This window comes from Ptychodera flava, chromosome 18, assembly GCF_041260155.1.
Source record: "Ptychodera flava strain L36383 chromosome 18, AS_Pfla_20210202, whole genome shotgun sequence".
Classification (NCBI taxonomy): domain Eukaryota; kingdom Metazoa; phylum Hemichordata; class Enteropneusta; family Ptychoderidae; genus Ptychodera; species Ptychodera flava.
Genome location: NC_091945.1, coordinates 35,943,602 through 35,957,778, shown reverse-complemented (window position 1 = coordinate 35,957,778; position 14,177 = coordinate 35,943,602). Strand labels below are relative to the sequence as shown.

The window sequence follows — 14,177 nt, the reverse complement described above, 5'->3', positions numbered from 1 at the left end:
TATGCACAATTGTATGACCAACAAATATTACAGTGAAAGCCTGTGGTACATTCAAATTTGGTAATGTACTGTGATAGAATCATAGTTATTTATGCTGATATGAATTCTTGGTTCTGACCCCTGTGAACCCCTATGGATGTTTTAACATGTTACATATAGAACAGTTATTCCTTTTTCCTGTTGTGTTGTATAATGAACAAAGGTGAAATACTGACTATTCAGGTTTATTTATCAATGGAGGACACAAGAAAGCTATAGAGACTAATGGAACAAAGCTATTCTCCTTCAATTGATTGTTGGCTTTCTTCTTACTCATATAAGAAATACAAAGTCCAAAGTCCAAGAAAGAACTTTTTCAGTAAAATCAATTTTCCAAACGACGATACTGAAAATCAGCTTATTTCTCTACTAACAAAACAAGAGTTATCTTTTAATGAACAACTTGCAGATTATATTTTTACTTTATATAAACAAGAAATACCTAGTTATATTTATTATTAGCTACTATTATTATACTGTATTACTTTATCTCTACTGAAGAAAATTTTAACTTATTTTTGTATCACACTTGTACTTTTATTGCCACAAATGTGATGTAAATCCTATATTTACAAGCAAGCAATAAAAATATTATTATTATTATACAAAAATAACCATGGATGATCAACACCTTACTCTCCTTGTCTGCAGTTTAACCTTTTTCAGGTTGCAATTTATTGATGCAAAATTAGTAAAATAAAATAAAAGCAAACAGAAGATGACTTAGAGAAATGCCTCACAACTAACACTATCACTGTTAGGCTAAGTTGGAACACACTGTTTAGGCATGATTAATGTGAGGTGAGGACAAGTCCATAAAAAACATGATTGTGTATGTTTTTGCAATGTCAAACTGGTTCAAACGTACTGGACAAAGTTTGTTTTACTGCCGATAGCCAGAGTAGTCTTACAGCAACAGATGAACCTGGCAGGGAAAGGATCAGAATTAACTCTGGTTGTTCATGTGATCATTTGGGAGCAGATCATGGCAAGAATTGGTACAGTACGTGTGAACTTACCTGAATATCATCATCCAGATTTTCCAACATGATATGGCACTTACTGGGAGCATACCAACTACTGATTGACTTGTAATTGGAGAAATATTTCTCACTAACATCTTCACCATCAATAGCAATCACCCTTGCCTGTCAAACAACGTTTCAAATTTGTGAATTTCAGAAGCTGGTGACAATATAGGTGCACTGAAGAGTCAAACTTTAGTCTCATATTTCCCTTCAATAGTTCTGTTCCAACACCAGCACATAACACAATGAGAGAATCCAACATCTGGTGATGACAAATATTATAGTACACCTGGTACAAAGTATGTCAATTTTTAAGGTTCAGGTACCCATTTGCATCAAATAGTCAGTAGACTCAATCAACATTATCACAAAGAGATCTGGTTAAGAAGAGTATACTTACATCCAGCCATACTAACTGTGCACTGGTTGGCAATGATGGTATTTCATACTTGACAATGCCATTCTCTGCAATGAACTCTTTAGTGTAGACATTTTCCCCACTGACTTCAACTTTGACTTGGACTGTTACACCGCTCACTGGACTTCTGTCAGGGTAAAACACATTCAGCTGCAAAAGGCAAAAAAATATCCACACATTAATATTTTTTAGTGTTGCTTGGTATGCAGTATTGAAAGAAATAATTGCCATGGCTCCTTTGATGAAATCCCATGGTTGAGGTATTCCCTCTCTTAAACTTTCTTCTAACTTCTATCTTCTAAGTTGTTTCAAATGTGAAAGATAATTTTAAGCATGTGACTATCAGCATCATTGTACCTTCCCCACGTCAGTGGGGACTGTCCTTTATAGCAATGAGCTTATGACCGTCTTTGAATTTATTTTTTCAATGTGTATTGATGTAAAATAAATACATTAAATAAATGCATGAATAAACACATACATGAACACATGATGCATGCATGTAAACATTTAAGAACTCACTGATGACAGCAATCACTTAACAATTACTTTGTCCAGAAGGTATGATTGACAGTTTTAGTGCCCCAGCAATATTTACATATATCTTAGTTGATGCTAGACCAAATCAAAGATCGCGTTTCTGACTCTCTAAAGATCAAACTTCCCTTGCATTAACATTGAATGTAATGATTAGAAAGAAATGTAACTGTGATACAATTCTAAATCTGAGCATCTTATCATCACAAAACACAGTCATTCTCAAGGAGTTTGCCCCCAGAATATTGCCAAAGTTAAGAGGTCAAGGATCCGGGGAATTTACCTGCCATACCAACAAAATCAGCATCTTTATTCCCAAGTTGTTTGTATTCTACTCAATAGTCCTACCGTAAGTGTGTGACAGCCAGAAACACAGTGATAAATCATTGATACTGACAACAGGTTACGCTTTCTTGTTACAGATCAAAAGGTAACCACTTAACCATTTAGAGAACTGTATACAAGCTCTCTATATATCATTCTATTGGAAGACTGCCAAATCTTTTATTCCTCAATGTCACTCCAGGCATGAAGGAATAGATTACACTGAAGTGACTGTTCCATGCTGAACTTTAAACCACTGGTGAAGTTGTATTCAAAGATACTCGAAAGAGCATGATGAAATGGCAAGATCTTATGTCACTTCAATACCTCAGCAAAACTTGAAGAAAATGTGAAATGCTAATTAAGCAATAACCTCCACCGCAGGAGGGTATACACAGGATTTTGGTACAATGCGCGACATATAGCACGAGCCGATAGGCGAGTGCTATATGGAGCGAACTGTACCAAAATCGAGTGTATACCCGACTGCGAAGGGGGTCATTGCTATTATATCATATAAACTTGCATGTCTTTGTTGTCTTTCTTGGGTATTTTCATCACTCTAAGCCCCAATGCAGAAAACCGACATCTGAGAGATCGAACGTCGGAAATTCTGCGCCCGAGACCAAGCATTTTTATAAGTTGGGATTACGTACAGGCACACAGTATCCTACGATAAATACGCATTACGTTCATATCGACATTGCATTTTATTCGCATGCAACACGAACACTATACTTGTCAAAAAATACTGCTGCAGTCACACAGAAAATGGGTCAAGAGTTCAAATCAAAAGAAAAAAGTAACAATTTTTTTCGTAAATTTACATAAGAACAATAGTCCTGTCTTTTTTGGCATACTAAAAATAGATTTGTCTCATTCTGTACCACATACGCGTATACGGTATACGTCGACCGTCGCGACATTCAGAGGTGGCACAGTGAAGTTACAGGATCTATTTTTGATGGATAATTTGGACGTTAATTGTACCAGAAAACAAGCAGTTTTGAAATAATCCAGACTTGCGATGACTGCAACTGTGATGAACAGTTGTGCAGAGTGTGTTGCCCGATGCAGGGAGAGCTGGACGCTGACACTGCTCGTTGCATTTGATGTCAAATTTCGTTCAACTTCTTAATTGGTCTACATCGTTAGGACACCCCGGTCTGTTACCGCCCAAACTTTGGTGAAGAATATCTGACATATACCGTTACTGTGAGGAAGTGTCAATTTATTTGTGTGTGAACGAATATCACGTCTCGACTACCGCAATATCAAGCTAAGTTCACGGTGTGCTATGTTGCCCTAATATTTGTGTGCATCATACCCCGAATGTGCTGCTTCAGAGATGTCTTTCATCATCGATCTCAACTTATTTACACCAAGAGGTGAGTTACAGACCCACACTTTATGTGTTTATCAAAATTCGGTCTTCGGTCTTTGAAACAAAGTGGACTGTTTCAGTTTATCTCGAGGGTCTATGGTTTAGATAGGTACGTTCAAATGCACCGACAGGGCAATTTTCGAAAATGCTGGTTTAGGGGCCCGTTTTAACCATCGCTATCAGTGCTTAAACAGTATTTTAGCATTGGTGGAATGAGCTCTCGTCCAATCAGAATGGCGCATGGTAGCATGATATAATATAATTGTGAATATTGTTTTAAACAGACTGTTTATGCCTGACATTAAACAATAAGAAGGAAGACACAAGCTACAAAATGAAGATATTATTAAGACAATCTATTAACAATAGTTGCACTAAAAATTGAACAGATGCAACTGTAGATCTGATCTAGGGAATCCCTAAACATGTAAAGTATGTGCCGGTGCAAAAAAATAGGTTATTTTATTGCCTTGACTGTATGTGCACAGTACATGTATGTGTGCATTTCTCTAAGACAAATTGCTACACCACTACTCTCAAGACAGTTCCCTCTGACAAGACAAAAGTTTATGTGAAATGTAAGCGTATGGACTTTTGTTCACTTTATAGCCGATGCACCTGATGCATGCCAAGTTAGCATATGATTGCACAACCCAATGTACAATATGCAAAGCTTCCTAAAAACACTATTTTCAATAACTTTGCAAAAGGTGTATAATAAAATTATTTACAAAACACTTGGATTATTTCCTTGTTTATCATACACTTTCGTATAGCCCTAAATGCTGTCTCAGACTTTCCCTTCAATGTATGCTGTACTCACACATTAAGTTTATTGTGAAAAACCTTTGTTCAAAATTAGTAAATCATTTGGATCAAGTATATGACTAAAACAAGATATGACTACATTTGACTATGACTTCTCCTTTAGCTAAATGAACCTGGTTGACATTTTATATATGATGAGACAGCTAGTTTCAAGCACAGTCATAATTTTTTTTATCTCAGTACCATGATGATATTACTTTTTTATGAGCAATTTATCCTAAATTTTATAACACAGTGCAGATCAGTTATTCCCACAAAGAATGGCTATAACTACTCCAGTCCATTTATACTTGCAGTTTTTAGCATTCACATTCAATATCAGAATATTTTTATTGACGGAAAGGAAGTCACAGTAACTCACAGTGTTAATCCTGCAACTGCAGTTTGTGTCTTTTTCTTTTCAATAAATATTACAATGTAAAAGGAAGCTTGTCTATTGTAAGATGGGGCCCAAGGGTTTAGAGGTCCTTTGGACTTACCATAATATGGCATAATCTAAGACAAATATGCATTACTATATATCCAATCATTTAAACGTTTTATGGTGCAGATCTCAACAAATATGAACCATCATGCTACTATATGTAGTCAATGGAAGAAAGAAGCCAGTCATATCAAAACAGGCCCTTACACAATTTTTTGTTTTGCCCAACTGAGCCTACACATGCATACTCACCAAAATCCATGGCATACAGTCCACTGGACCATACTAAAGGACTTAACAACATGCATACCAGCAAGGAAATTGAAGCAACTCAACTCTGAACTCACCTTTCCCCGGTATGGAAGTCCAGGTTTGAAATGTTTCCTTGTATCCTTGGAGTACTCAATCTCTACAAGCAGTTTATTCACTGGTACAGAGTCTACAACTCCAGTGCTGGTGCTACCATCTTTGCTGGTAACTGTGGCTTCAATTCGTAGGAGACCACGGAAGTGCTCTTGCACAATGCCAATGATGTTCTTCATACAAACGGAGTATATCACAGATCCGTCAATCTGATTAAAATGCAAAAATTGTGGTATTATTTAGTGAGTAGAATGTACTAAAACACAAAAATTTGAGAAAATATTAAAATTCAAAAGTATATTGTTATAGACTGCCCTCAACAATCTAAATACACAATTGCATGATAATTTTTACTCCTGTGAGGGCAGTATTTTTGAAGAAACTGTCTCATGCTTACATTTATATGAACTCATGATTTAGTTGTATTGTAACTTTGACATTTTTAAGTTGAATTGTCTTTGCCTTTTATCTTCTTTTAAAGCCCTTGAAAAACTTCTATTAATACATAAAATACTATGCCCGATAGTTTTTGAAAGGTTTTTTGAATATTATATATGTGTATGACAATGACCAAATGTATGTTGAAAACTATATCACTCATCAAGAGATCCAACCATCAGCTGAAGTAATGCAGCTATGCGCAAAAATATCAAAAATTATCTGAATCTGTGTCTTTTGTGTTGATTTCCTTAACAAACCTACAAATGTTGACATCATAATAATCCAAAAGGTTACTTACATCCATAAGTTGTGAATCTCTCTGTTTTGAGTTGAAGTTGTTGTAATAGTCCACTCCAATTACATCAGTACTCACAGTAAGCTTACCTTGCACCAGTTCACCATATGTATATCTGAAATCAGAGATAAGTAGACATTATTCAGATCACCTTTATCAGAGAAATATGACAGAGTCTCATTCCATCAAATCCGTTATTAATCACTTCCATTTCAAACTCATCAATCCTGCTCTTCATGAACCACATTTTCTATCATCATGTGTTTTCACTGTTCAATGTGTTGTTATAAAATTTCAAAGCAGGCTCTAAAACTTTAAAGCTCTGCCTTACCTGGCTTCCACTCTGACATCATAACATCTTTCCATGTCAACAATGTAGGGTGGTGGGTCAATTGTCACTTCAAACTTTGGTAGGACTATAGAGGGAAAGACACCAACAGTTTCAATGTTAAATAATCAACAGTGCACTGTGATATTCTGGAGTTATTTATCATTCATTATTGTGAGCAATGTCATTATATACTTAGGGTAACAAGAATCAGCAATAAACTACTCGTTAATGGTCTACTTTTTTTTCCTCATGATAAGACTATCAGAAAAGGTTATGACCTGATTGACAATGACTATCAGCTGGGTCATGGTGTCAAAAACTAGGCTGTAAACACCCATTCAGAGGACCTTTGAAATGTCAAATGGTACAAAATGTTGATGGGGGCAATTTATGTGGTTTCAAATGGCAGAGAACAAATCAAAGTTTAAGCAAGAGTAAGGTCTTTTCTCGTTGAAAGACCTGTGGAATGTTATTCTAATTTCTGTGAATGCCACATGTCTAAGCAAATCTACAAAAACAGGAAGCAGTATGTCAATCCCACTTTTGTCATGTACATTTTTGTATGACTCATCAACACTGCAAACTTGTGTCCATTGTGTATAAGTTCTTAAATATTATCTTGAATGCAAAAGATAATGAGGAAACAGATCTGCACATGCAAAATTAACAAAATTAAATTGCAAGTATCTATGGTATGAAAATAACAACGATACAGAAAAAAAATAATGTAATAAAATGGCATACTGCCCATAAATTAGATGAGATCCACTGAAAGATTTCTTCTCATTTCTTAAGAGTTTGACTTACCATACTTCTGGATTTCAAAAGATTTATTGTAAGAAGCCCCACCCATTTCTACAATGACCATCCATTCTCCCAGTACAGGTTGGTCGGAAATCGGAAAACTCATGTTGACAATACCTTTTTGATAAAGAAAAGGAAAATTTTATACCTATGAGGTCAAAGTGAATAAGTTTATGTACTTTTTCCATGCTTGCTTGCTGTTATCAATCTTGCATTAGTGAAAAATACCCTAAAACTTTAAAAGCATGATACAAAATATTTCCTCGTATAATGATTATGAAATCATCAACATGACAAGACTCTTTGACCCTGTATAAACTTTGGTATGATCCCACTGCTTTGAATAGTATAGGCAGACCCAGATATAGTGAAAGAATTGTCTGCATCTTAGGTTAAATGCTCTTTCTATTTACACTTATAGAGGCTTGAGATCTCATGTTATACTGAACCTGAGTGGATACTGGTGTAGATGGTAAAGCTGGGGGGTACATTGATTGACAGGCTGTGTTGCACAGGAGCAACATTTTGCTTCTATTCAATGAAAACATATGGAAAACATGGCATTGTGGCTTCACTCTCATGTCTGTAATACTGACACTGACAGTTCTTCAGGTATCAGTGTCTGCTGTCAGTTAATTACCACACAGGTTTGGCAACTGTTCTTTCTTATTTTTCTTCTTTACTTCTTTTTATAAGGTCTCGCACACTACAACAGGCATTGTATGGAAAGAAACAAAGCCTCATTCATAGGTAAAGTGACAAATTATGACTGGAGGCAAGGGAAAATAAAACAAACAGGTACAGTGTAAACATTGAGCTTGCGCAAACTGGTCTTTGAAAAGGATTCTCTATACTTAGTGACATATACTGACCACAACACAATGGTTTCAGATTTTTCCATTGAATCATCCTGGATTGTTTGGGATCCATGATGTAGGCTTCGACCTGTAGAGACAAAAGTACTCTCTTGGCATTACTGCTTCACTGAACTTCTCAGCCAACAGCATTCTTCATCACAGACACTCACTCACTTTGGTTTTCGAGAGCATTGTCAGAATTTTCTCTGCATTCACCTGCTGTAAACTGACACATGCTCCTTAACCTTATACATCAAGGGTTTGGTACAACCCTATCATTTTCCATATTGTTGTTCTGTACTATGAACGGGCAATTGGAGATGACAAGGTTAAAGAAAGTGTGTCCACTTGACACACTTCAGGAAAAAACATGCTAAAAAACTATATTGAAAGTTTTGATTGTAAAGTTACGGTAAGCACACTCTAGAAGAACAAAAAGGCTTTCATAAAACTGCACGTAAACAAAATATTTCACATACTGCAAATTTGTTAGCTTTCTGAGTTGAAAATGCCCATGCTTGGATGTTCCACAAAATGTTTAGGATGATGGACAAAAATAAAAACAGCAGATGCCCTTGTGCATTTAATTTCCACTTCAGTTTACATTAAGACATTACTCATGCATGTGCAGAAAAAAGCATTGACAGTTCAGTGAAATCTGAGACTAACAGGTGTAAAAACTACTGGTAACTTCTCTATGAAAATTATGCCGGAGACTGCATCTGTCCCATGTGTGTACGTGCCATCAAACTGTATCACTCCATGTTTATAGTATACCAAAAGATATATGTATCTGCAGTTGCTGTTAGATCATAGATACAAAGGACATCAACTTCTAAAGCGGAAATTATTCCATGATGAAGGAAGGTGGGAGATTCTGTCATCAAGTGTATGTATACACATTTGAAACCTTAGTCTCTACTACCTCCATGGTCTTAGTGGTCTAGATGGCACTAATTTAAAATTCAATGAAAAACATAGTTGTAAAAATTAAAGTTTTGCAGTAATACAGGTAGATTGAGCGAGGACTCACGTGTTCGTCGATGGGACGGAGGTCTGGTCCAGTTGTGAAGACATTTATGTTGACTGAAAGGACAAAATAATAAGATAGGTCAACAAATCATGTACGCCTGTATCGTGTACGTATACTTCAACACGGGTCGTCCTCGGGATGATATTTTTGGCCTATTTCCATGACATTGGTTTGACAACCTTGCCAAACTTTCAACGTCGAAAAAGTTTTTTATCATTCCTACCTTCACTACAAAGTTTGAATAAAACCGTGACGATCGAGCGGGTGGTTGGTTTCGTACAGTCAAGTTGATTTGCTGGTAGAGGTACATGCACTGCAGTACATGTACACTGAAGTTAGCTTTGCTGGTGGTGGTTTTCTGACGGGCTTTCTGTCTTTTACGGAGTGATTTGGACTTCGACGATTTTTCGCCTCGTCAGAAAACCACCAAAATAGGTATGGACCTACAGCCAGCAAGCTACGCTCAATTACACTTTGCAAGCTTTGCGCCGTGAGAGTCCATGCACGCTGTCAATGTACAAGCAAGATAGACAGTGGGATACAGCTGATGCAGAACAGTCACTACCCAAATCTACTCTGCAAGTAATATATCAACAGTGTTTTATAAAGGTACTGACCAGGACTATTATTAACATGGGTATATTATGTTGCTCCTTGAACGGTTACACGGTCAGATTTTTCAGTTGGTGTGGGTCTCCCCACCCTTGCTTCGACATCTTCAACAACGCGGCAGACGACAACTTTATGCTAAACGAATGCCTTTGACCAAATTGTCCATGCTCACATGGTGCAAATTATACACCAATTAAATCGTGATAATTACGGGGTGTTACTCAATGTTACGATAATCTGTAAATTTTTGAAGTTTAAATGTATTTATAATCAATTATTACAGATAAATATACACATATTTACACAAAAAATACGCGAAATTATATGCAAAGATGATGCGTACTTGTGAACGAGGATAATAGCATACGATTTTTTATAGTAAGATAGGGACTCCAAACGAAGATAGGATCGCTAAAACAGGTATTTTACTATTTACTGTGTTATCATTGCGTTTAAATAGTCGTCTTCTTACTTTTTCTCAACCTCGCGCAAAAAAAAGTATAAGTTTTTTCATTAGGGAAAAGCAGAAATGATAACATCACTGCAACACGGGAGAGGATTGCAGAACCAAGAGTGCTGGGCACACCGCATCCTACGCGTTGCAGACGACAAAAAGTTTCGGTCTGACAGCGTTCGCCCGGCTCTAATCTAATACGCGCTCAGTGTCAAACACACCTAAAGAGAGAGGGCTTTTGCCCGCGTTGGCCTATGATTAAGGTCTAAAACACTTTTGTTGATCATTCATAAACGCGTGGTTGACGATACGGTTGTTGAAGGGCGTTTCTCCAGCGGACAAAATTCCCAGGGCCCGAAACTAATTTTTGTTTTAGCAGTCCAAGTGGACAACCATTTTCCGAAAATTTGAAGTCCGAAGAATAAATTTAGGCCCAGTAGGCCTAGCAGTAGTCCACTTTTACCCTAGCCATATAACTTATTTTACCTTCGTTTATCATTCATAAACGTCTTGTTGATGTCTGTTAAAGGGCGTTTGTCAAGCAGACAAAATTCCCCACAACTCGAAATTAATTTTTTATTTGGGCTACCATTTCCGAAAATTAGCCTAATAGTCCGAATAATACATTTGGTAGTCCGCTTTTCCCCTAGCTATAGGCCTATGGCTTATTTTAACTTAGGGCCTATATGATTACTATTTCTAAAACTGACTAAAAAATGCATGTCATACTGCATCTGACATAATCTTCCATTATCATCCTCTCAGCCAGGCAACACAGTGACGGTGCATAAAAGCACTTTCAAGTCAAAATGTTGTATAAAACCATAGACCCTAAAAATGATCTATGATAAAACTTTACCACAAATAGGCCTAAAGCAGTGTCACAAGACAAATAGATCCACGATTCTCCATAACTTCTATTTTTTTCATAATCCCGAATGGTCAAAGAAGGCGATGATAAATTGAACATTATCTTTCAAATTTCCATGACCGTTAAGGCTTGGATAAGTCTGCAAGCAAGCTTGGAGCCAAAACACTCCACGCGGTTGTACACTGCAGATTCATAAACATGTGAGTAAGTGGTAGCCTTATGAGACAACGATTTCCAAAGTATTCCCGAGGCAAGGTCTGGTTATCCTGGGCTCAGAGAGCAACGTTAATTTCGAGCCCTGTATTTACATCTGCGAAGAAATTATATGCACGAAAGCCTAACTACACTATATGGCACGGCGCATTCGTTGATAATAGCCTGCCCTGACAAAAGAACAAGATACTAAGTGAGGGTGGTTTTTTATTGCTACACCACATTTTAAGTTTTGATTTGAGCTAACAAACCGGCAAAACGTTACTGGGGCACAAACGCAAAAGTTTGCGACGGCGTGGACGTCATTAACGGCTAACTTTTAAAAAGAAGACATTTAAAACTAGCAAAATTCGCTTTGCCTATAAACTTATGCCCATGTTACAGATAAATTATTATGTAGTGATGCAAGATCATATGTAGGGAATAGACTGTGGTTAGAAGCTATTTCGATAGGCCTTTAACTTTGTGTGATTCGTCACCACATAAGCTTACACAATATTGGACGTAACACATGTGAAAAGATGTCGACTTGTAGTGTGAATTCGCCAAGTCTGAGACATATACGCAAAAGTCTGTGTTCTATGATGTTTTCAAGTTGTTAAGTTCTCTCTTTCATCCGAATTATATCGAATCCAAAGTACAACAAAGAGATTCGGGAGATAATTAAATTTTGTTCGGAGATTAAATCAGTCTAATTTAGATAGCAGAGGGCCCGAATTTTGTTTTCCTGGTCTTAAGTCGCGTTCGATCGCTAGATGCCAAATTTCAAATAGGTTTGTATGAAAAAGAAGAGACACAAGAGAACTGTTGCAGATGACATCTTTTCTTAATTTACCGACTTGAACCAAGTCTATGTCTTCAGCTAAAGGAAACTTATAACTGTAACTAACGTTCGGAGAATTATACAGTGGCTGTGAAGTTGTATACAAGCTTGAGTTAATCTCTTTACAAGTACAATGATTATTAGGGGAATTTTACGTATCAATAGATAAATTTCTTTCAATCCGTTACTTCCAGTAATCTTGCATTTCACATCGATAATTACGTTCACCGATGCGAAAAATTCCGATCGCTCAAGATAAAAGATAGGCAGCAACGTTTCAGATAGCAGCTTATCAAAGTAGCTTGAACCATGGGTCACTATGTGATTGAAGGACCACCGATGGAGATTATTAATACAGTTGTTCACTTTACATGCAACTGAAATGTATAAAGAAAACTAACTATGCGATCCTTGCATGTTGCGTTTGTTGCCTATGAATATGGAATATTGCGGGTTCTTCAGTCTCAAAGGAAGAAAAGCAGCCTTATACCTTGACTATTTTGTGTCGTTAAGTTATAGGACGCGAAACAGTTAATACTCTCTAGGCCTATGCCATTCTCCATTTCTTAGACCCATGCAGATATTTTTTTTATTTCGTAACGTAAGTCTTCTGTGTCACAGATTGATTGACTTATAGTATATATATCACAGTTCTGGTGGGTAAGTTCGTTCAATTGAATGAAAAAAGGTATGAAAATCATCTATTATATTACCAAGGTAGGGAACTTCTGGCAATAACCAACTGTAGTCAGGCGGAGTTATACACAGTTGTGGTGCGACATTTGTCGCACTATTTATATTGTTCTTGCCCATTTAATTGCCCACAGATAATTCCTCCAGATCGTATGCTGTTGTAAAGTTTCAGCGTTTTCTCAATTCGGCGAGTGGGGGTGATTGGAGGGTAAATATATGAGTGAAAGTCTTACCTGTTTGCGATGGTTTGTATATCGGTTTGTCAGTCTGAATGAAAGCCGATGAACCCTTTTCGTCTATTGTGATCACAGTATAATTGTGGAAGGTGTAACCGCCAGCTTGCAAATCACAGTTTCCACATATTTTTAAGGTAGCCTTCCCCCTTGCTGGCCTTGGAACCTGGGCGTAGAGACATTCATTAGTCTATTAGTTACACCTTCATGATATTATTGCTTGGTTCGCTGAATCCTATGCACTGTTTAAGAGTTCACAGGGAATTGTAAGTAATTTGAAATAAAAAAGGTCTATTGTTTGTTCTGAAGTACAGAGTAACGAAGGCCCTCGCCCTGAAGCGTGCAAATGCGCATACACTCGTACAGTACTACCATTACGATAACTTTGTCAGGTTGAAGGGCAGGGCTGAGCAAGAATTTTCCTCTGAATGTTATCTAAATTGGGCCGAGTTGCGGTATTTTCCGCGACTGATTTCACGCTAAATTAAGAAAGGTTGCATCTATCGTACAGCTGATATTTCAGGAGGTGATTTCTTACAACGAATGGCGACGGTCTAGTTACTCATGATGTATGTGTTGGGTTAGAATTTCACTAACTTAAGTTCTAAACATATTGCTGTAGGGGTCAACAAATGTGCTTTAACTTCGCAATTGATGGAAAATGGCATGCGCATCAGTTGTATATCTTAGAAAACTAAGGACATTCCTATATCCCGTTCTGCTTGCACCTAGAATGGCCTATTCTAGTATTTATCTGTCGTTTCGTATCCAACAATGTTGGGCTACGAAATGATGGGTAGATACTCAAATATGGATTGTCGGCAGTCATTTTGAATAAAACCTGTCCTTTGCCGAAGAATTTGATTGATTAATAAAGAAATAGCCTTAGACAGACAGACAGATAGAGACAGAAGACAGAAACGACCATTTCATTAATTATTAATATACACCATGGCGATATCTTTGAAATTTAGAATTTTAAAAAACTACACGTTTCTTGAACTCAGACACGGGTACATGCGCATGGACTACACTTTCGCTGGCTTTAATAACTAAAGTGATTTATTAAGATACTTAGTGGCCTGCAGTCTGTCACATTGATTCGTTTGGTCAGTTAGACGCCTGAGAACGTGTTTAAGCCATGAGAATGGAGTACTATAAGACGATTAAAG

At 37.0% G+C, this 14,177-nt stretch overlaps 1 protein-coding gene across 1 annotated transcript in view; it reads right to left on the bottom strand.

The window, feature by feature from the left end:
* The window catches only part of LOC139117501 (C3 and PZP-like alpha-2-macroglobulin domain-containing protein 8), a 63,007-nt gene that overhangs the window by 30,496 nt on the left and 18,334 nt on the right, over nucleotides 1–14,177 (bottom strand). The window contains exons 5-13 of the mRNA XM_070680664.1: nucleotides 13,006–13,171; nucleotides 9,107–9,159; nucleotides 8,089–8,161; nucleotides 7,220–7,333; nucleotides 6,413–6,497; nucleotides 6,085–6,196; nucleotides 5,330–5,554; nucleotides 1,468–1,635; nucleotides 1,059–1,187 (exon numbers count right to left, since the gene is read on the bottom strand). Of these exons, the coding sequence (XP_070536765.1) occupies nucleotides 1,059–1,187; nucleotides 1,468–1,635; nucleotides 5,330–5,554; nucleotides 6,085–6,196; nucleotides 6,413–6,497; nucleotides 7,220–7,333; nucleotides 8,089–8,161; nucleotides 9,107–9,159; nucleotides 13,006–13,171 (1,125 nt within the window). The remainder of the gene's footprint in view (nucleotides 1–1,058; nucleotides 1,188–1,467; nucleotides 1,636–5,329; nucleotides 5,555–6,084; nucleotides 6,197–6,412; nucleotides 6,498–7,219; nucleotides 7,334–8,088; nucleotides 8,162–9,106; nucleotides 9,160–13,005; nucleotides 13,172–14,177) is intronic.